Below are 23,807 nucleotides of genomic sequence, written 5' to 3'. Positions count from 1 at the left end.
CCATGTAAATCCCACAATTCTCCCTCACAAGGAAGTACATGGAGGTTATCATAATATATATGTATATATACATATATATATGTGTATATATATTTGTTTTGTTTTGTTAATCCTTACCTGAGGATAGTTTTTCCATTGATTTAAAAAATATATTTGTTATTGATTTCAAAGAGGAAGGGAGAGCGAGAAACCTCGATGAGAACCATTGATCGGCTGCCTCCTGCACGCCCTCTACTGGGGATCAAGCCCGCAACCCAGGCATGTGCCCTGACCAGGAGTCGAACCCTGACCTGGTTCATGGCCGGACGCTCAACCACTGAGCCACACGGCCAGGTTCCATTGATTTTTTTTTTCCCAGAGAGCCACCCCTTTTCCTGTTTATTCCTACCTGCAGATGTCGTCAGGACTTCCGTGGTGTTCCTGAGGCCCATGAAGTCAAACTGATAAAGCCGCCAGGACTTCTGGTTAGCCGTCTCAACGGAGTTCTTCCTCCATCTGTAGATCATTTCTTCTTTGGGGTAGCCATCTAAACACATGGAACAAGTGTGAACGCACCGTAAGATGTGGGTTTTACAAAGCATCCCAGGCAAACGTGTCATTCTGACCACTTCATGTACTAAAATCTTAGGGTCGCCTTGCTCTCTGAATTTTCCTGAACACACAGACACCCCAAAAATGAATGGGCAAAGGCCACTGGCCTGGCCATCAGCTGTGTGGACACAGCACACAGGCGCTGTCTTGCTGTCTTATTTCTTTCCCCGTGGAGAGCCAAGCTGTCGTTGACCCCCAAGACAGGGGGTCAGGGTCTCACCAGCTCCCAGGCCCATCACACCGTCCACTGTTCCCCAGAATGAGACCATCCAGGTCTCCAGGAAGACAGATTTATTTATCTTTTTAAAAAATAATATATGTGCTTTTTAAAAAAAATTGATTTCCGAGAGAGGAAGGGAGAGGCAGAGAGAGAGAGAGAAACAGCAATGATGAGGGAGAATCATGGACCGGCCGCCTCCTGCACACTCCACACAGGATCGAGCCCGCGACCCGGGCACGTGCCCTGACCGGGAATCGAACCGGCAACCTCCTGGTGCATGGGACGATGCTCAAGCACTGAGCCACACCAGCGGGGCTCGATCTACATTATTTTCAGATGTTCATTCAGCTAGCAGACCTCTGTAGAGATCACCCCTGACCAACAGCGAGAACACACATTCTCCTTCAGGACAAAGGGAGCACCTCCCAGACCGAGCCATGGACTAGGACCCACAGAACACACCCCACGTGAAGTGACAATTACGGAAACCACCCAAACTTATGTTCTCCAACCACACGGGAATGAAAGCAGAGACGAACAGAGACACAACGGGGGGAAATTCACCCACATTTGGAAACAACACAGGACGCCGTCATGTAGGGAAAGCGCCTGGGGAGACACCACAGGGCAGTGAGAATATCCCCGAGGCGAGAGCAGGAACACACCGTGGGTGTCACACAGCAACACCAACCACGGCGACACCCCGGCCACAGGCCAAAAGGACAGAACGAGCGTGGCGGCCTCAGCCCCCGGAAAAGAACAGTGAGCCAACAAGTGCCCTTTCGAGACAAGCGCAGGCCGCCCGCGAGGAACGGAAGGCGCCCTTCCGCAAGCTCACCAGTGAATCTACCAAGGAAAACCCACGGTTCACATCGAGGCGCGTGGTGAACGACGGGGGCTCTCACCCCGGGAACAAGACAGAGGGGTTGGTTCTCATCGCTTCTATTTAAAAATGAAACAGGAGGCCCGGCCGGTGTGGCTCAGTGGATAGAACATCAGCCTGTGGACTGAAGGGTCAAAGGTTCAATTCCGGTCAAGGGCACATGCCCGGGTAGCAGGCTCGATCCCCAGTAGGGGGTGTGCAGGAGGCAGCCGATCCATGGTCCCCTGTCATCATTGATGTTTCTCTTTCTCTCTCCCTCTCCCTTCCTCTCTGAAATCAATAAAAAATATAATAATAACAAGAAAGATTCCGAGCAGTAACATTTCCAAGGGAAACCGCCTTGCACATTTTATGCATGCAAACGGAATTTTCTAGAATTAACCAGGCACCTAAAAGATGCCTGGCGGAGGCTTTATTCAAATGAGTCCTTCTAAACGTGAACATTAATTAACGGAATGTATTCAGAAGCAAAATAGGAATATGAAAAAAAAAAACTGGCATCTCATTCTTCCCACCAGCAAAAAAAAAAAAAAAATTGCGGTGGGGAAAGATTGAAAAGAGGACATCTTTATTTAGGCGTACGTGCAAAATTATAGCATCGGAGGAAGAAATAACTCTATTCTGGCGGCAGCTGGGGACGCCCATCCCCACTCCCTCGGGGCTCCTCTGTCTTAAACCAGCCACGACGTACGCTCCGATCTGAATGCATTTTTTTAAGATAAGGACCCAATTCTGTAGAAGAGTTAAACACGCACTTAAGTCAATCTGCCGAAATGCGATTGACACCCGCACCGCAACCTGGAAGATAAGGCCATGGCTCTGCTCCGCTCAGCATGGGGGCGGGGGCGGGGGCGGGGGGCGGGGGGCGCTCATTTCTGCTGCTGGCTCACACGCGTTGATCGCCCTCTCTTTTACAAAACACAATTCCCCATAGCTGTGCGTCCCTTCTAGGAACTGGAAGCCCTCTGTCGCCAGCTCTGCACAGCAGGGAAGTGGACTGACCGTCCCCCAGCGGACACGGTTCCGCTGGGTCGAGGTCTTCCCCTGTAATTTTTGCCTTGATCGTGACCGACGCGGAGATGTGAAAGACGAGCATAGGATGCCGTGGCAGACTTATGATTACCGCATGGACAGTGCTGTATCTTTTATTATTTTAAAAGTGTTATCGATTGAGAGAGAGACAGAGAGAGAGGAGGGAGGAAGGGAGAGAGGAGGGAGGAAGAGAGAGGAACATCGACGGGTTGCTTCCCACACGGACCCTGACTGGGGATCGAACCCGCAACCTGGGTATGAGCCCTGACCAGGAATCGAGCCTTTTTGGTGCATGAGATGATGATCCAAGCAACCAAGCCACACCAGCCAGGGCCTCGGTGACGATACTTTTATTTTTTTATCCCTTTATTTCTTGCCACTGCCCACACAAGCGGGAATCCTGGGATGTGTCCATGTCCAGCGTGACATCCTTAAACACGAAGGCTAGCCGCGAGTCTAGCCTTGCCTCAGAGCCTCAGAGAGCCAAGCCACACCCCAAAGAGCGGAGCTGAGCCCACTCCGAAGGGCTGAGCCTCGCCCGGAAGAGCCAAGCGTGACCCCAAAGAGCCGAGCTTAACCCTAAGAGCTGAAGCTGGTCCCAAAGGCATGACCCTCGCTCCAAAGAGCCAGCCTAGCCCGTAAGAGCCAGCCTAGTCCCTAGGGCAGCCGTGGGCAAACTACGGCCCGCGGGCCGGATCCGGCCCGTTTGAAATGAATAAAACTAAAAAGAAAAAAAAGACCCGTACCCTTTTATGTAATGATGTTTACTTTGAATTTATATTAGTTCACACAAACACTCCATCCATGCTTTTGTTCCGGCCCTCCGGTCCAGTTTAAGAATCCATTGTGGCCCTCGAGTCAAAAAGTTTGCCCACCCCTGGCCTAGGGGCCAGCCTAGCCCGGAAGAGTCAAGCCAAGACCCTCAGAGGTGACCCTAGTCCCTAAGGGTCAAACTCAGTCCCGAAGTGACAATCCTTTTTTATTTGTTTTGTTTTTTTTAAAAAAATATTGATTTCAGAAAAGAAGAGAGAAAGAGAGAGAGAGAGAGAGAGAGAAACATCAATGATGAGAGCGAATCACCGAACCGCTGCCTCCTGCACGCCTCCTACTGGGATCGTGCCCGCAACCCGGGCATGTGCCCTGATGGGGAATCGGACTGTGAACTCCGGGTTCATAGGTCACCGCTCGACCACTGAGCCACGCCAGCCGGGCTCACTGACAATACTTTAAACCCAAATTATTGCAATGACAAATTTCCTGTAAGTGTACATTATTATGTGCTAAACATTGTTTAAATAAATGAATTATGATTTATAATCTATGTATCGCCTCATTTGCTGTTTTCTCCCAAGGAACCTAGGCATCTTTTCACTCTGTTTGGCTGCCGGGACTTGAACGGAACAAATTATACAAAAACAAATTTAGATAAAACATTAACAATAACTGGGCAATGAATGACACTCATTTCCACAGTGACTTGCAATAAACAGAAAAGCAAACAATGATTATCCTACTGTGAGATTATTGTTCAAAATGCAAATCATAGCGCTTGTAACTGGACATGCCCAGATTGAATTGAGAGTCGCAAATAGTGGAAAAAAAAAACACCCCAAAAACTTTAATTTTTACTTCTTTTTGAAAAGACGTATTTTATTGATTTTCTTGAGAGGAAGGGAGACGGGGAGAGAGAGATAGAAACATCAATGATGAGAGAGAATCACTGACCGGCTGCCTCCTGCACGGCCCCCACTGGGGATCGAGCCCGCAATCCAGGCATGTGCCCTGACCGGGAATCGGACCGCGACCTCCTGGTTCATTGGGTGATGCTCAACCACTGAGCCACACTGGCTGGGCTGTGGGTTATTTCTTTTTTAAAGTCCTTTGTGGAGTTCACTCCACGATCTCCTAAATTCCACCTTCTCGGCTGAGACGTTAGCTCTGGCTCTCAACCCAATGACTGCCCTTGTGAAGAAAATGAGTGTTTTTGCTCCAGGGGTTGTTAAGATGTTTTTCCGTTTTAGTCTGATTTTCAGCTGATTACCTTGATGTGCTTCAAGTGTGGTGTTGTTTTTTAAAAAAATCACTTTCTTATTCATCCCGACTGGAGTTCATGTGGGTTTTTTGAATTTCTGATTGGAGGTGTCTCATCAGTTTTACATTTTCCTTCGCTCTTAGGGCTTCAGATTTTCGCTGCCTCATTTCCTTCCTCGTCTGTTCCGGCTGCAATTATACACGTGTTGGGCTCTTTCCCCGCACGGCGCAGTCTGCGCTTCTGCTTAGGAGTCACCCCTTGCTGTCCTTCATCTTCGCAGTATTTCGTGTGGGCTGTTTTACTCTGACCTACCTTCTAGTTTACGATGATGTCTTTGGAGCTCTTAAATGTCCGTTACGAAGCATCCTGTTTTCTTTTAGAATTTGCTTTCTCTTCCTTGTTTGTGGCCCACTGTTGAGTTTCTATAGCTTCTATTTTAATGATTCCGCCGTGACAGGGAGAGCTCCTGGCTGCCTGCTGGAGACGTGCGTTCCCTAAACCCCCTGTGGAGTCTATTTTCGGCTTCCCTCTTGTTCGCCAGTTCTTACATTTCTCTCCTTCTGTGCCTGCTCATCTTTCATTGACTCCAAGTTCTTGAGCATGAAAATCTGTAAACATCTTTGGAGTCCCGATAGGAGTACTTGCATAGGGTTCTGCTAACAGCTGGGAGCAGGACAGCCATCCCAGCTTTTTTTTTAAAAAAAAAATATATATATATATTTTATTGATTGATTGAGATGGAGAGAGAGAAAGAGAGAGAGAGAGAGAGAGAGAGAGAGAGAGAGAGAGGAACATCAATGACGAGAATCACTGACCAGCAGCCTCCTGCACGCCCCCTACTGGGGACCGAGCCACCAACCCTGGCATGTACCCTGATCAGGAATCAAACTGTGACCTCCTACTTCATTGGGCAGCGCTCAACCACTGAGCTACACTGGCCAGGTTGTTGGGTGTTTGTTTGTTTTTTTAGATATATTTCATCGATTTTTTACAGAGAGGAAGGGAGAGAGACAGATAGTCAGAAACATTGATGAGAGAGAAACATCGATCAGCTGCCTCCTGCACATCTCCCACTGGGGATATGCCCGCAACCAAGGCACATGCCCTTGACCGGAATCGAACCCGGGACCCCCCAGTCCACAGGCCGACGCTCTATCCACTGAGCCACACCGGTTTTGGCTGGCTGTTTTTTTAAAGTATTTAGAGGAGTTTACTCCATGATCTCCTAAATTCCAACAGTGGACTGGAAACAAGAAAGAGACAGGAAATTCTAAACAAAAGAAAGCCCTAGCCAGCTTTGCTCAGTGGATAGAGCGTCAGCCTGCAGACCGAAGGGTCCTGGGTTCGATTCGGGTCAGGGGTACACACCCGGGTTGTGGGCTTGATCCCCAGTAGGGGGCGTGCTCACACTGGGTCTTAATAAAACACAGAGAGAGAGAAACGAAAATCAGCCCCTATCTAATATTCTGGTATTATTTTGGCAATTGCTTTTTTCCTAAAATAAGAATCGAGCCCAATAACAGTGACACATCTCCCATAAAATGCACACAGATAGCAGTCTGAAGCCGAGTTAATATTTGAATATAATTTTGTGCACTACTGTAGGTCGTTATTGGCTTAATAAAACATAACTAAGGCAATTAAAGCTGAACAGTGTGGGCTTGAAACCCATAAAGGCTCGCACTGCAGGGCTGTTTACGGACTCTTTTCGCTGTGTGTGTGTTTTTAAAGAGCCGGAAGATTCCTTTGCTCTCACCCAATCCCAGTGACTTCCCGCTATTACACTTCATTTTCCCCACCACATGTTTTTGTGCCAGTCTTTTAAGAAAGCCACGTCATACTTTGAGATATGTAGCATGATCTGCTCTTTCTAAATAGACCGTAAGATATCTATATTTGTGACATGAGTCCCGGCCGGTATGGCTCAGTGGTTGAGCGTCGACCTATGAACCAGGAGGTTCGATTCCTGGTCAGGGCACATGCCCGGGTTGTGGGTTCCATCCCCAGTAGGAGGTGAGCAGGAGGCAGCAGACCCATGATTCTCTCTCATCATTGATGTTTCTCTCTCTCTCTCCATCTCTCTCTCTTTCTCCCCTCCCCCCTCCCTCCCTCCCTCTCTCTGAAGTCAATACAAATAGATTGAAGAACGTATCTGTGAGATGATACATTCACGGACATTGACTTTATCGAGCTGAGATTTGCAAAACAGATCATTTCCCGCGGGCTCTGTTGCTTTTCCTCGCAAAGACGCCGGCTGACCGGAGAGAAAGGAAGGGGAGTGGAACCCGCAGACACAAGTTGCCCTGATGGGCTGCCTGGAGCAGCCACAGGCAACCAGCCTGGGACAGCATGTACCGTGAACTGTCCACGGTGCTCACCCCGCATTCTTGTTCTCAGCTCCCACCAACATCCTTACCACCAACTATACGAAAGGATGTCATCGTAGCCAAAGGGTAAGATTCCTCTTTCCTGAAAGGAATTTACGTTCCTCTTCTTCCCTCGGCTAAAAGAGATTGCTGTTCAATTCACCACCGGGGAATTACAGACCTATTTTTAAAAAATATGTTTTTTTATTGATTTTTTTTTTTAGACAGAAAGGAAGGGAGAGGAAGGGAGAGAGAGAAACATCAATGATGAGAGAGAATCATGGGTCGGCTGCCTCCTGCACGCCCCACACTGGGGATCGAGCCCACAACCCCGGGCACGTGCCCTGACCAGGAAACCAAACAGTGACCTCCTGGTGACGCTCAACCAGAGCTGTTTTATTATATCTTTAATCATGGGAACAGATCCCCAATGTTCGTTTCCTCGGTTTCAAAGGCGAGTTTATATTATTACAATGCCCCGGAGCTGCTATATAATTGCATTGTTTATCCTGGCTTTTGTTTTGTATTGACTTTGATGATTTGCAAACATAAATAACTAAATAAAATATATCTCTCCTCATTAAGTTTTAATTACAGGCCACGGTAGAAAAATAGTAAAATCCGATTATAACTGAACATACCACACCCCCAAAAATAAAAGTTAAAAACAAGGCCCAGTGGGAGGTCTAACGGTGACAACAAATACTTTTATTTTTGATTATGTAGCATTTTAAACCAGGCAGCTCTTGCCCGGCCGGCGTGGCTCGATGGTTGAGTGTCGACCTATGAACCAGGAGGTCACAGGTTCGATTCCCGGTCAGGGCACATGCCCGGGTTGTGGGCTCGATCCCTAGTAGGGAGCGTGCAGGAGGGAGCTGATCCATGATTCTCTCTCATCATGGATGTCTCTATCTCTCTCTCCCTTCCTCTCTGAAACCAATAAAAATATGTAAAAAAAAAAAATGAGAGAGAAAAACAAAAGCTTTCGCCTGGGGATTGCACGTCACGACCCCTGACACGTGTTTGAGATGGGAGAAATACTTTTTTATGCAGCACTTTTCTTTTAGTGAATCCTTACCCGAGGATATTTTTTCCATTGCTTTTTTTTTATTATTGATTTTTTTAGAGAGACTGACAGACATCTATTTGTTGTTCTACCCACTTATGCATTCCTCGGTTGATCCTTGCATGGGCCTTGACCAGGGATCGAACCCACCACCTTGGGGTATCGGGGACGATAATTCTAACCACCTGAGCTACCAGGCCAGGGCTCCATTGCTTTTTAGAGAGAGTGCAAAGGATGGGGGGGGAGAGAGAGAGAGAGAGAGAAAAGCATTGATGTGAGAGACACATCGATGGGTTGCCTCCTGCACACGCCTCAACAAGGGCCAGGCATCGAACCCGCAACCCAGGTAACGTGCCTTTGATCGGAATGGAACCCACGACCCCTTGATGCGCGGGCCGACACTAACCACTGATCACCACCGGCCAGGGCTCCGATTCTTTAAATGGTCGCCACTGCGCCGTTCATCACACACTGTTTTCCCGCCTGGACCTCGGGGGACCCTGCAGGGGTCACGGGACAGGAAGCTCGAGGCAAACCTGCGAGCGCAGCCGGGCACCCCGAGGGCGTGCCGCTGCTGTGGGCCCTGCGGATCGCTGTGGCTTTGCTCCCACCGCCCCCCTTCTCTCCGCACTCCCTCTCCCATTCCCACTGACCTTGATTTTCGGGGCACAGCATTTCCTAGAGCTGGGGAGAAAGTCCCTGCAACAGAGCGGCTCCCAGGAAGGATTTAGAAAGAATCTAAAGACCTTCCTCCCCAATCAACCTTGCGTCCAAGGTGCTGAAGGGCAAAACTTTTCTCAGGAAATAGCGTTTTTAGGAATAACTGGCAAATTATGGTGATTTTCATACTTGGGTGTTTGGTAGGCATTTTCTGGGAAATGAATGAGATCTGTCACTCCTAGGAAATTACTGACAGCGTGCATCTGTGGCCAAGACTAACGTGTGCTATTTCAGGTGGAAATTAACATTTTAGGAAGCGTGTGTCCCCCTCATGAGCTTAATCATCCCCGAATTCTCGGCACACTGCCCGAGTGAGGTGGGTGACAATATCAACCAACGTTGTCCCAGTGTTCCTGGGAAACACCTGGGTGATCGCGTAAGTCTGTGAACCAGTATCTTCCAAGGACCCAACGCACGATACAAAACCATGCCCTAGCTGGTTGGGCTCAGTGGCTAGCGCGTCAGCCTGAAGACTGAAGGGTCCCGGGCTGGATTCCGGGTTGCGGGCTCGATCTCCAGTGGGGGGCGTACAGGTGGCAGCCGATCCATGATTCTCTCTCATCATGAATGTTTCTCTCTCTCCCTCTCTCGTCCTCTCTGAAATCAATAAAAATAATAATAATAAAAAATGAAAGAATTAGAGGGACACTTCCTCATGTTAAAAAAGAAGAAGAAATACACTTTTTACCCAGGCATGGTTTTTGTTTGTTTGTTTTAATATATTTTTATTGATTTCAGAGAGAGAGAGGGAGAGGAAGAGAAAGATAGAAACATCCATGATGAGAGAGAATCATGGATCGGGTGCCTCCTGTACACCCCACACTGGAGATCGAGTCTGAAATCCAGGGAATGTGTCCTGACCGGGAATCAAACCGTGACCTCCTGGTTCACAGGTCGAGGCTCAACCACTGAGCCACGCCGGCCGGGCTAAAAGCTGCATTTCAGAGGAATGAGAGCTGAAGGGGGCGCCCAGTGGGAGATGGGATTTATGTCTGAGTGTCTCACCAGGAGAGTGAGAATCACAGCAGAACTGCTAGGAGGTCAGCCCTGGCCGCTCCCCACAAAACTGCCAGCTCCCGAGCAAAGAACATTTTGTTTTCCAATTAATGGTTCCCAGAAGTCGAACCTGAAATATTATTTATGGTACAACTATAAAATCCCGTGTCTAGCATACTTTCTTTTTTAAAAAAAAAAAATACTTTTATTGATGTCAGAGAGGAAGGGAGAGGGGGGATTGAGAGAGAGTAACATCCACGATGAGAGAGAATCCTGGACCGGCCGCCTCCTGCACGCCCCCCACTGGGGATCGAGTCCGCAACCCGGGCCTGTGCCCTGACCGGGAATGAAACCGTGACCTCCTGGTCCATAGGTCAGTGCTCCACCACGGAGCCACGCCGGCCGGGCCAGATTTGTCTTCTCATGGTTGAGTAGGACCCTTCTTCGTGGGCGGCAGACAGCCCCCCTCGCAGGGTCCGTCACCAGTGTCACCCGTTCTCTCCCAGCGCAGATCGGAGAGGCGGGGCCGAGGAGAAGGCAGCTGACCAGAGACACCAGCGGAGACAGACACATCCCTGTCCACGCCGGACCCGCACGCGCCCCCGGCTCCCTGGCCCAGCACAATGGAGCCACACTGCCCTCTGGTAATTACCAGCTCTGCTCGCTCCGCTCAGAGGCTAATGATATATAATTAAAACTATATATTTGGCCTTTGTCCCTTTTCTGGCGCACAGCCCTGAAAACCCTGGGTTGTGACCAGGGCCGGCATCAAAGCCTTTTGTTGTGCGGAGGAGGGAGCTTTGGGAAAGAGAGCAGGGATGGGGGCCGGTTGCCAAGGGAACCAGGCCGGTGAGGGGAAGGTCGGGACTTGAGTGCCATCCCCGTGACCTCGGGAGAGAAGAGAGGGGCTGGAGGTTGAACCAGCCACCAAAGGCCAACGATTTTTTTTTTTAATTATTATTTTTTGGCCAGGAAACCTTTTCTTTTCAAATTTTTTAAAATTTTTTTAAATTGATTTCAGAGAGGAAGGGAGGGAGAGAGAGAGAAACATCAAAGAGAGAATCATGGATCGGCTGCCTCCTGCACGCCCCACGCTGGGGATCAAGCCCGCTACCCGGGCCTGTGCCCCGACCGGGAATCAAACCCGGGACCCTTCAGTCCACAGGCCAACGCTCCATCCATGGAGCCGCGTGCGAAGGCCAGGGGTTCAGTCAGGCGTGTCCACCTCGGAACCCTCCACAGAACACCCCCAGGACCAGGTTCTCCGACAGCCTCCGGATCGGGGAGCACGACCAGGGGCCGGGCCGTGGCGGCCGGAGAGGGCATGAGTTGTGTGTAATTCCAAATAACATGCAAAACAGCCCATTGGCATAAGGGTGTTTGGTCAAAACAAAACAAAACAACAAAACTGCCCACCCACGTCCAAACCCGTCACTACTCTGAGGAAAGGTGACGTTGCACACGGCTGCGCCCAAGCACCTATTTTGCGACGGGGGGTCCAATGGAATGAAGTCTGGGGCGAAGACACCCCAGTGGCCAAAACCAGACTGTCGTCTGTTCTGTCTGGCTGCACGGTGACGCTGTAACGCATCACGTGACCGTCGCCAGCCGCTCAGACGGGGAGGCGTTCCTTGGCGGGCTCCGGGCCTGGGGGGTACTCACAGCTGGAGAAGATCAGCGGGCAGGAGTGCTCGTCCATGGGGAAGTGGTGCAGCTGCAGCTGGCACTCCGCATTGATGGTGAGCCTGCGGGGGAGCCAAGGTCACTGTCAAGGTCAGCCAGCCAGAACCCAGCAAAGTCACAGTGTGTGTGTGGTGGGTGGACGGGGCGGGGCTGGAGGGCAGGGGAGGGGCAGGCAGCACATGCGACTCGCTCCTGGTGGTGGCACCATCCATTCAGTGGCACCATGGGGTTGTTCTGGGGTTGTGCCATTTTATATTGCTTTTTAAGAATATATATATTTTTATTGATTTCAGAGAGGAAGGGAGAGAGAGAGAGAGACATCAATGATGAGAGAGAATCATGGACCAGATGCATCCTGCATGCCCTACTGGGGATCGAGCCTGCAATCCATGTGCCCTTGACAGGAATCGAACCCGTGACCCTTCAGTCTGCAAGCTGACACGCTATCTACTGAGCCACACCGGAGAGGGTGTTGTAGTGTCATTTTGTATTGCTTTTTTAAAAAAACGTTTTTATTGCCCGGACCCTGCGGCTCAGTGGTTGAGTGTCCACCTATGAACCAGGAGGTCACGGTTCAACTTCTGATCAGGGCACATGCCTGGATTGCGGGTTTGATCCCCAGCAGGGGGCGTGCAGGAGGCAGCCGATCCATGATTCTCTCTCATCACTGATGTTTCTCTCTCTCCCTTCCTCGCTCTGAAGAAATAAAACAAAGAGCCCTGGCTCGGTGGTTAGAGAGCTGCTCAGAGGGACACGAGTTTGATTCCCGGTCACGGGCATGAGCTTCCGTGCAGGAGGCAACTAACCGATGTGTCGCTCTCACATCGATGTCTCTCTCTCTCTCTCTCTCTCTCCCCCTCCCTTTCACTCCCTTTAAAAAACAATGGGAAAATATCTTTGGGAGAAATATCCTCGGTGAGCACTGACCAGAAAGAGAAAGAGAGAAAGAGAAAGAGAAAAAGAGAGAGAGAGAGAGGGAGGCAGCAGGTGCAGCAAAGGTGTGAGGGGGAGTCTGGGAGAGCAGGGCGAGGGCAGGTCCCGTCCCCTCCTCACGCCCGGGGAGCAGGAAGGGTGGCTTAGGTGCGGGCACGGCTGTGGCATGTTGCAGCGTGCATCCCATCAGACTTCCCTGAAGCCCGGCTTCTCTCGCCCGCAGCCAGGTTTCTGGGAGGCCTCGCCCTGCCCCCGGGAGCTCGCGTGACGGGGCAGCCAGGTTTCCAGGAGGGATGCGTCGGGGAACGCCCTCCCGGCTGTTTCACCCCCACCCCCCCGCCCCCGCCTTGTGGTCTCGAGTTTGTTAATTTGCTCTAATTACATGTGTTAATTAGTGCGCCAAGACATCTTCCTGTACCGGCTAAGTGGACCCGCGGGTTAGATAGAGGAACGCTCATTCCCACGGCCCACTTCCAGCAGAAGCAGATCCTGGTGAAGAACGCGCTTCATTCATGGCCTACGATGTGCGTGCCTTCCTTTTATTTTTTTAAAGATGACGTTTTATTAAAATATTTTTTTATTGATTTCAGGGAGGAAGGAAGAGGGAGAGAGAAACATCCATGATGAGAGAGAGTCATGGATCGGCCGCCTCCTGCACGCCCCCCACTGGGGATCGAGCCCGCCACCCGACCATGTGCCCTGACCGGGAATCGAACCGTGACCTCCTGGTTCCTAGGCCGACGCTCAGCCACGGAGCCCCGCTCTGGGCCTTTCGTTTTACACCCGTGGCACCCAGGCATCGCGCCCTCGGGCGTGGATAATGTGAGGAGAGACCCCACGGAGCGGAGAAAGAGAGTTCCCGTCCCCACGGGCCCGCCCTCCGTCAGGGACCCCGGTCCCCCACCGCCAGGGCCCCTCCGGCGCCTCGCCTCAGCGTGTAGAGGATCTTGCCGTCGTTCCAGATGCGCAGCAGCTGGTTGGGGGTGGTGATCCAGTGGGCCTCGGCCGTCTTGGAGTTGCGGAAGATGGTGTCAGGGATCCAGATCAGCCCCACCATGTTGCTGTTGAGGGTCAGGATCTTCATGGAGCTGTTGAAGCGCAGACGGCTGTCCGTCCAGGTCTGGGCGAAAAATATGTCGATCTGGTATTCCTGCAGCAGAGCGGGGGGGGGGGGGGTCCGTTAGTGCGTCTCCTCTTTTTAAAAAGTTACATATATTTTTTCCCCCTTGATGTCAGAGAGGAAGGGGAGGGAGAGAGAAACATCCACGATGAGAGAGAATCCCTGATCGGCTGCCTCCTGCACGCCCCCACCCCCTCTCGAGACACAGAATTCTTCTTACTCACAAAGGGAGCCCCCGTACACGTGGAGGAAGCCGAAGAGACCATGAGCTCGGTCTAAACACGCTGCCCAAGAACATGGCGTCCGCGAGAGAGAAAAGCAAAAGCACGAAAGGACAGTGGACGGAGTGAGGAAGGACTCACTAAGGAATTGTTAAAAAATATATCATAATGTGGAGCCGAAACCGGTTTGGCTCAGTGGATAGAGCGTCGGCCTGAGGACTGAGGGGTCCCGGGTTCGATTCCGGTCAAGGGCATGTACCTGGGTTGCGGGCACATCCCCAGTGGGAGATGTGCAGGAGGCGGCTGATCGATGTTTCTCTCTCATCGATGTTTCTAACTCTCTATCTCTCTCCCTTCCTCTCTGTAAAAAATCAATAAAATATATTTAAAAATATATATATATATAATCATGTGAAGGGATATGAAAGAACAGCAAATAAAGTTCCAAACACATAACAGAGGGCTGAGAGGCATAAGTACGTCACCGTATATGTGTGCAGACTGTCTACGAGGCCCCTAGGACCCTAAGAAATGCAAAACATGCACTGTGAATGACGCATTCTCGAATGGCCCCCCATAAACACCAAGCTGCCCCCCGGGGGCGTGTGCCCCACGCTGGGAACCTGAGGTACACTGCCCTCCTGCTTGTCAGCTCTCTGCTGTGCAGTACTGCAACCCCAGGCAGACTTCCCTCCGCGCGTGCGGGATCTCATTCTGTCGCTGAGCAGCCAGGTCCCCTGACCTGAGCTAGGGACACCCCAGGGCTCAGCGGTGACCTCGCTCCCACTCTCTCCTTTGCTTGGGACCCGAGAGGGGCTCTGGGCCAGGCGATGCAACAGCCTGGAAGGGGTGTCAGGTCGAGAACTGAAGTTTTGTTCGAAAAAACGGAGACATTTCTTTCCACGAGCAACTTGGCCGAGAACCTAACTGCTGGCGATGGGAGACGTTCGAGGTTTGACTGTGTTTCTGTGTCTCACGCTCCAAGCCCTCAGTTCAGGAGGAAGGTTTTCTGTATTTCTACTCCTTAAAGTTATGGGCCGGCCCTGGCTTGTAAAGCTCAGTGGATAGCGCGTCGGCCTGCAGACTGAAGGGTCCCGGGTCCAATCCCAGTGGAGGGCACATGCCCAGGCTGCGGGCTCCATCTCCAGGAGGGGGCGTGCAGGAGGCAGCCGACGGATGATCCTCTCTCATCACTGATGTTTCTGTCTCTCTCCCCCCTTCCTTCCTCTCTCCGAAATCAATAAAATTATCCTTAAATAAGTAAAATAATGAACGGATATCAACATTATAATGGGGGGGGGGCGGCGTCATCTACCCATAGCGGGAGATGGTCTCCCTGTTGCTATGGAAACAGTCCTGATTTACCTTCCCTTTGTCCCTGGTCTGAAAGCACTTCTGTTTGCGGCTGTGACAGAGGAGTCTGCATCCTGGTCGCTATAGTAACAGCTTGCAGGCCTGCGCTCCCATCCCCGCTCCTCTCCCATCTCTGCACACCGGGACGCAGTCCCGATTCCAGGTGGCAGACTCGATTATGATCGAGGAGATAATTAAGGTCGGGTCACCTGCTCTAATCCCGGGGGGCACAGGCCTCAACCTTGGGGGTGCCAGCTACCTGGAGGCACCATGCACCCCACCCTCTCTCTCCCTCCTTCTCTCTCTCCCTCCCTCTCTCTCTCTCTCTCTCTCTCTCTCACACACACACATGGTCTAATCCACAGCCAAACTCATCAGGCATGAAGGAGGACAACACAAAAGGAGAGCCCAGGCCGGTCCCCCCGGGGACGGCCGTCCCAGGAGCGCGCAGGCCCGCGTGCGCCGTGGGACAAAGGGAGGCCACGGGTCCCACTCTGCCCCGAACGCACACGGGTTTGCTTCTCAGTTCGCCTGAAAGGAACTCCAGCGCTCCCGGACCACGTTCAGAGTATTCACGGAGGGACAAGGCCGGGTGTGCCGGAGAACGCCGTCCGTCCGTCCGTCCGTCCGTCCGTCAGAGACTCCTGAAACGGGCCGCGTCCCGGGTGTCGCCCTCAAGGGCGATGGCGACAGGTGTCTGGCAGTAATCGCGTCGGCTGCCGGGTGGATGACGAGGGGGAAGGGAACGGCTGCAATGACTGATGTTGATGACAGGAGCACCAGAGCGAAGGCCGAGCTAGGACGTCTCCCCCAGCGCAGCGCCCGTATCAGCACACGGCGCCTGGAGACCCGTCTTCATCTGTCAGCACGTTAAGATAACACCCTCAACGTGTAAGCGGCGCCCCAAGTTACACGAGAGCCAGGGTGCCCCTGGGGCCGGGTCTACCTCCATACGTGCGGCTCGTTTTTTAACTTTCGACCCTTCTGAAAGGTTGCCAGACGGCTTAGGGACGTTAGGACAAATAGCTTGTCCACGAATTATAAACATGTATTTCTGAGGCACCCATGAGATTCCCCGTGAATATCACGGCTTCTAGGATGACTGCGGAAAGTGCTCTAGGAAATATGAGGAGGTACCTAGGGCCAGGGTTCCCGACCCTACTTCATCGCCCAATTCAACAAACTGTAAAGGTGGTTCCCATGTCTTGTTGTTTATTTTCTTAATCATCTGAAATGTAAGGGCAGTGTCAGACTTACAGAACTCGGTACAGTTTCTGCGATGATTCACAACCTACATATATTCGTATCTTACACTTGTTACCACTAATGGGCCCGTGTGGACACCTCATTAACCCAAGTCCGTATTTCATTCATATCTCCTGCACTTTCACCTAATATCCTTTCACATTTTTTATTTCTTTTCTTTTTTGTTTGTTTGTTAATCCTCCCCAAGGATATTTTTCCCATTGATTTTTACAGAGAGTGGAAGGAAGGGAGGGAGGGAGAGAGAGAGAAACACGGATGTGAGAGAGACCCGGCCATCGGATGTCCCCTGCACATGCCCTGACTGGGGGCCAGGGATCGAACCTGCAACCCAGCTAGGTGCCCTGGACCAGGAGTCGAACCCGAGACCCTGCGGTGCGCAGGCGGACGCTCTAACTGCTGAGCCACGCCAGCCACACCATACCGGCTGCTGGCATTCCTGGAGTCGATGCTCACACAGGGTTCAACCCTGTCTCTGCTGAGTGGGCTCACGGAGTGACTGGCAGGGCGGGACCCTGAGCTAGTGGGAGAGGCTCCCCAGCCTGCATGCTCGTCTTCTCAAAGGAATGAATGTATACGAGGGACCTGCACTGCGCTGTGGAAAGCTAATTTATGAAAGCGATTAAAGCGTGCACCTTCGTTGAGAAAGCAAAGCAAGCAAACCTATACATCTTGTCGAGCCCGAGATGCTGGCATCTCCGCTTCCGGAGTAAAAGTGCCCTCCCCCTCCCCTCCCTCTCCCCTCTCCCTCCCTCCCTGCATTCTCTCCTTAAGGTGGTTGGTCTTTAACTCTGCTCTCCCAGTGCCCTTGGCCGGCTGCAGGCGACTCACACCGTTTGGCCTTGTCCTGACGTTCCTGCCGCAGTTTCCCCCTTCCTCCTGGCCTGGGATCCTGTAACAGGTCACTCGAACTCAACGTAAATCAGACGGACCACTACTGGACGGCGCCCTGTCACATTTGAAGAAACCTGCCCCCACGCGCGTTCCGGGCGGGGGGACGCCCCTCTCCCGTTCGAGGCCAGACTGAAGGGCGACAGGCAGCGTCTCCCGCGACGCACGGGGGTTTGTCCACCGGGACACAGCACGACGGTTCTCATAAGCAGCCGGGGCCCCCGCGTCCCCCGGGAAACCGAGGATGGTGTTCGCTTCTTACAGATAATTCTCACGCATTAAAAAACGCAGTTGCACCGGAGTGGCGAGGGGCCCAGGACGATGGAATGGGCGCCCGGCTCTCTCATTTGCTGGGAGAAAAAATTGGATTTTTGCACGAGAAACCCTTACGAGCCTCGTGTAAGCACGCCAGCCGTCCTCACCCTGTTCCCATCCATTATTTACGTCCGCGGAGCGCGCAGGAAGCATCTTTGTCGCAGCAGAAAAAAAAGGTTTTTTTTTTAAATCTGTTTTGCAACGTTTAGGTAATCAGATCGCTCTCTCCTTGACACCAATGGGGAAGGGGTCGCTGTACTGCAGACCGACTCCGTCTACCAAGCAACCCATAGAAGGTGCACCCCGTCCCGCGAGTGAACTAATTAACGAGGAAATGACCACACCATCTGCGTTCACAGCTTCCGCGGCAGGAGACCGGGGCAGGTGGTAGCCGACCAACCTTGACCGACCGCTCCCTTTCTTCTCCAAAAGGCCTTCCCTCGAGAAATTAAACACAGAACCCAGGGAGCCCATTTCCAGGGATATGTCCTAAGAAACCCCAAAACCCCCTCAGAAAGAAGGGGTGCACCCCTGTGTTTGTAGCCACACAGTTTACATACAAGAACTCAGACCTGGAACCAGCCCCAGGGCCCTCAGCAGACGAGCGGATAAAAGAGCTCTGCCCTGGCCGGGGTGGCTCGGTGCAGAGAGCGTCGGCCTGTGATTGGGGGTCCCGGGTTCGAGTCCGGTCAAGGGCATGTACTGCGGTTGTGGGCTTGGTCCCCAGTGCAGGAGGCAGCTGATCGATGTTTCTCTCTCATTGATGTTTCTGACTCTCTATCCCTCTCCCTTCCTCCCTGTAAAATCAATAAAATACATACATATATCTTAAAAGCTGTGGTGCATTTACACCACGGAATACTACGCAGCCGTAAAACAGAGGGCTCTCTCTCCAGGCTCCTCTCAGGTGGGGAGCAGCACCGTCAGGGCTTGGCGCCCCATCTTTCTGACAAACGACATCAGTCACTGGTCACCTCTAAGCCCTAGAAGGCTGGGTGCACGGGGAGACACCAGGCCCCGAACTATGGCCCACATGGCACCCCGGTGCTCCCCAAATCCCAAGGCACTTTGGAAAAGTAACAATTTGCTTTGCTTTTAAAAAATATATATTTTTATTGATTGCAGAGAGGAAGGGAGAGAGAGAGAAACATCCATGATGAGAGAGAGTCACGGATCGGCTGCCTCCTGCACGCCCCACACTGGGGATCCAGCCCGCAACCCGGGCCTGTGCCCGTGACCGGGAATCGGACCATGACTCCTGGTTTATAGGTCGACGCTCAACCACTGGGCCACGCTGACCCGGCAGAATTTGCTTTGGGTCTTTCCGCAGCCTGAAGGCCAAGGAAAGAGCTGATGGGATCCGGATCGGGCTAGTCATGGATCAAAGCTCTTTGGCCGAATTACGTCTCAGAAGCTCTTGCTAACACTTAGCCTGGGGCCCTCAAACTTCCCTGCAGGGGATTCCTCTCTGACCCGCTTCCCACGTGGGCACCTGCCTGGGACGACAGTGCCGGATTCTAGCCTCAGCCTCGAAGGGGTTTTCTTTACAAATAAACCAGAGGCCCAGTGCAAGGGGCTCGGCCCTCGCAGCCCCGGCTTCGTCCGGAAGGTCGTCCGGACGGTCATTCTGCTCTTGGGTCTAATTAGCGTATTAGCTCCTCATCACATAGGATAACAAAGGGCAGAAAGAGTATCTTGGAAGGAGTTTCAGAACAGCAGACGGCACCTGAGAAAGTCAGGAATTTGCTCTTCTTTTTAAAATATATTTGTACTGATTTCAGAGAGGAAGGGGGAGGGGGAGAGTGGTAGAAGCAGCTGTGATGAGAGGGACACACGCCAAGCGCCCGCTGCCCTGGACTAAATGGCCTGCAGGCCTGTGACCCGCGTGGGGGCCATCGCGCAGCACGGAGGGCACAGCACGCTCGGCAAGGAAGCCGGGGGTCACCTCTCCCGCGCCTGCATCTGCCACTGGACAAGCCGGTCAGGGCGCGAGCTGACCCCACACGCACGGAGCAGAGAACCCAGCGTCCGTCACGGAGCATTTACCCAACACCCGGGAGACGTGACGCACGGCCACTCTGACCCTAGAGGACAGGAGGCCGAAGGTCACCCGCCAGGGCGGCTGGAGATGAAACGTCCGTCAACGGCGTATGGGTGACCCCCACCTCCACCCCACAGTGTGTGCCCGCGGTGGGACTCCTTGTGCCCCCCCACATGGCTCCGAGAGGCCACCTTGAAAATAACATCACGTTTTCACAAAAGATTCATTTTCTGGACACTTTGAACCCAAAAAATTAGCATCCACTGAGTCACTCTGCTCTCATTTTGTTTTCTATTGTTTTTTTTAAAAATATGTTTTTATTGATTTTAAAGAGATAGGAAGGAAGAGGGGGAAAGAGAGAGAGAAACATCCATGATGAGAGAGAATCATGGGTCAGCTGCCTCCTGCACGACCCCCACTGGGGTCGAGCCCACAGCTGGGGCAAGTGCTCTGACCGGAAATCGAACATGGGACCTTCCAGTTCATAGGTCAACGCTCAACAACCAAGCCACGCCAGCCGGGCCTAATGTTTTGCTTTGTTTTTTAATTTATCTTTATTGTTAAATGTACTATGATGCCCCCCTTTTTTTCTCCACTGACCCCATCCCCTCGCCCTGCCCCTCCCTGGCCTTCGCCACACTATTGTCTGGGTCCCTGGGCTAGTCACACGTACATACAAGTTCCCGATGAACCTCCCTGGCCCCCACCCCCCCTCCTTCTGAGATCCGTCCGTCCGTCCCACACTCCTGTCTCTGGATTTATCCTTTCCAGTCCTCCAGCTCCTGGAAGAGTGAGATAACGTTTTTTTTTTTAAATATCTTATCCATCAGAAACGTGACAACAAGACAGATTCGTATTAGCAGCAAGCGGAGCCGCCTGTCATCCATTTAAAACTCTGGCTGATGGTTTCCGGCGCTTTATCGGCAGGAAAATAAGCGGAGAGAAAACCCGTCACCCGCAGAACGATCTTCCGCGAAGCAGGAGTCGAGGGTTGAAAGGAAGCCGTGGGCCACCCAAGGCTCTTCTCTCCAAGAGGAATAATTGCTCATTCTTCCTTGAAAAGCAAAAATAAACCATGAGGGCCCGGCCGGGTGGCTCCGTGGTCGAGCGTCGACCTAGGAACCAGGAGGCCACGGCTCCATTCCCGCTCAGGGCACAGGCCCGGGTTGCGGGCTCCATCCCCAGTGCGGGGCGTGCAGGAGGCGGCCTGTCCACGGTTCTCTCTCATCATGGATGTCTCTCTCTCTCTCATCCCTCTCCCTTCCTCTCTGAAATCAATAAAAACATATTTTTAAAAACCACACACCATAAGAAACAACTTTCTATTAAAAAACAAAAACCGTCCCCCGCAGATCGATCTTCCGTGGAGCAGGAATCGAGGGTGGAAAGGAAGCCGCGGGCCGCCTAAGGCCCTCCTCCCGGAGAGGAATCGGTCCTTCTTCCTTGAGAAGCAAAACGAAGTCAGGAGGCGGAAGTCACGTCTCCTCGCTTCTGCTCCATTTAGCTGGACGTCACCCCACGCCCACGCGGGTGAGCGCGGGGCGACGCGGTGGGTGTCCGGAAAGCGCTGGTTGCCCATCAGCTGCCGAGCCAGCGGCGACTCATCTGGGTCACATGCCCGTCTCGTGGGTTAGACCGCTGACCCCGTGCCCCCGGCCCCCGGCGCATCCGCTGACTCCCAGCAGCGAGGCCGGGCCGCACGGCGTGTCCCGCGGGGCCCCTCGACCTCACGCAGACCTCTTGTCCGCGCCAGCCTCTCGGCTAAGTGCCCTCCTCGCTCAGCTCTCAGGGCCTCCCCTGCAGAGACGGGGGTGGTACCCGGGGCCAGCCGCCTGCACGCAGATCAGAGCCCATCTCTCGGGTCCCCGTGCACATGCTCGTAACACCACGCATGGAACACGTCACAGCCCAGCCCGGCCGCGTGGCTCGGTGGCTGAGCGACGACGACGCGTGAACCAGGAGGTCACTGTTCAATTCCCGGTTGCGGCTCGATCCCCCGTGCGGGGCGTGCAGGAGGCAGCCGATCCACGAGTCCCTCTCATCATGGATGTTCCTCTCTCTCTCTCCCTCTCCCTTCCTCTCTGACATCAATAAAAACGTATCTTTTTTTTTTTTTTTTTAAAGAAAGGAACAGGCTTCATTTCTCTGAGCCTTCGGCTCTGAGCTTCAGACTGTGTTTTCTGCTGGCCTGCTATTTTCCCAGCGTTACCTACTTCCACCGGCCGGAGCAGGTGTCCCCGATGCCAGCTTTGTGCTCCCCGCCTTTGTGACGCGGCCTCCCTGGGGCCCATCTGCGTGCGAGGCCCCGGCCCCTCTGAAGGCGGGCTCTGTGGGAGGCCGGGGAAGGGACAATGGCCCCTTTCGCTCATTGTCACCAGCAGCCGGGGGTGAACTAGAAATGCTGAAAGCAACCAAGGAATTATTCTCAGCACAGAGGGCGGGGTGCACGGTGAGGGATGGAGACCAGTCCTGAGGGGGCCCTGGGGCAGGACAGACGAGGGGGCCGGAGGGCGGGGTGGGCTCTCGGAACACCGCTCCCTTCCTGGCGCGGGAGGGAGGCTGGAAGGTTCGGGGAGAGTGCCCAGGCCTGCGTGCGGGTGCATGGTAAGTGCCATTCCCCACCCAGTGGGCAGAGCTCTGCCACGTGAAGGACTCCAGGGCCTGGGGGAGAGCTGAGCACACAGGCCCCCCGACAGGCACCGAGCCGGCTCCAAGGGGGTCTCCTTTACAAAGACAGGCGGAGACCCCGAGAACAGAGAGGGGGACACCACACTTCCTCACGGGGCGGGCGGTGTGTAAGCATCGAAGAGTTTAGAATGAAACTCCATAAAGTGCAGGAGAGAGAGAGGGAGAGAGAAGGAGAGAGGGAGAGAGAGAGACACCGATGTGAGAGAGACATCGACGAGCTGCCTTGCCCACGCGCTACCGGGCCAGGGGCGGGGGATGAACCACGACTCAGGGAGGTGCCCTTGTCCGGAACCCGACCTGCAACCCGCCGGTGTGCGGGCTGACGCTCTAACCACTCAGAGACACTGGCCAGGGCTCACACAGACATTTTCATGATGAGCTACGGATAGAAGATCAAGGCTTAGCCCTGGCCAGTTTGCTCAGCGGACAGGGCGCCGGCCTGCAGACCGAAGGGTCCTGGGTTCGATCCTGGTCGAGGGCACACGTCTCGGTTGCAGGCTGGATCCGGGGCCTCTCACACCGTGTGTTTCTCTCTCTGTCTCTCCCCCTCCCTTCCACTCTCCCTAAAAAAATCAACGGAAAAAGATCCTGGGGGGAGGATTAGAAACAAGCAAACAAACAAAAAAGGTCAAGTCTGCCCTAACCGGCGTGGCTCAGTGGATAGAGCGTCGGCCTGCGGACTGAAGGGTTCCGGGTTCGATTCCGGTCAAGGGCATGCACCTGGGTTGCGGGCACATCCCCAGTGGGGAGTGTGCAGGAGGCAGCTGATCGACGTTTCTCTCTCATCGATGTTTCTAGCTCTCTATCCCTTTCCCTTCCTCTCTGTAAAAATTCAATAAAATATATTAAAAAAAGAAAAAGAAAAAGAAAAAAGATCAAGTCTTAGAGCCTTTGGAGCAAGGAATGCTGTTCAGAATCTCGGGGCAAGGCCCCCTCCCTGTCCCCCTCTCTCTCCCTCCCACCCCCTCCTCCTCCTTCCCCTCCCTCCCCTCCTACAGCCACACCGTCCTGCGTCCAGGTGGCCTGGAACTGGTACCCGAAGGCGCAGCCGCAGATGGGCACTGGCCTGTGGTTATCGTCCCGGCGCCGCTGGAAGGCAGGGACTCCCTGGGGAACTGCTAACGGGACCCTAACTGCGCACACCATTCCTCTACACCCACGACAAGGGTCGAGGGTCCCACCCAGAACATTCCGGACGAAGCCGGCAGTTAAGATGCGACGAGAACCACGCCACACCCTGGCAAGTCGACCTGGGAGCTTGCAGATGCTGTTCCACTTATTTATTTATTTATTTAAATATGTGTTTATGGATTTCAGAGAGGAAGGGAGAAGGGGAGAGAGAGAGAGAGACATCCATGAGGAGAGAGAATCATGGATCAGCTGCCTGCTGCAC

The 23,807-nt window shown here is 53.1% G+C and overlaps 1 protein-coding gene across 1 annotated transcript in view; it reads right to left on the bottom strand.

Moving 5' to 3' along the window:
- The window catches only part of GABRG3 (gamma-aminobutyric acid type A receptor subunit gamma3), a 53,162-nt gene that overhangs the window by 8,475 nt on the left and 20,880 nt on the right, over positions 1–23,807 (bottom strand). Inside the window, exons 4-6 of the mRNA XM_081114698.1 lie at positions 13,452–13,672; positions 11,569–11,651; positions 389–526 (exon numbers count right to left, since the gene is read on the bottom strand). Of these exons, the coding sequence (XP_080970824.1) occupies positions 389–526; positions 11,569–11,651; positions 13,452–13,672 (442 nt within the window). The remainder of the gene's footprint in view (positions 1–388; positions 527–11,568; positions 11,652–13,451; positions 13,673–23,807) is intronic.

The sequence above is a fragment of the Myotis nattereri genome, assembly GCF_964212035.1.
Source record: "Myotis nattereri genome assembly, chromosome: 21".
Classification (NCBI taxonomy): Eukaryota; Metazoa; Chordata; class Mammalia; order Chiroptera; family Vespertilionidae; genus Myotis; species Myotis nattereri.
This window is presented reverse-complemented; position numbering and strand designations above follow the sequence as displayed.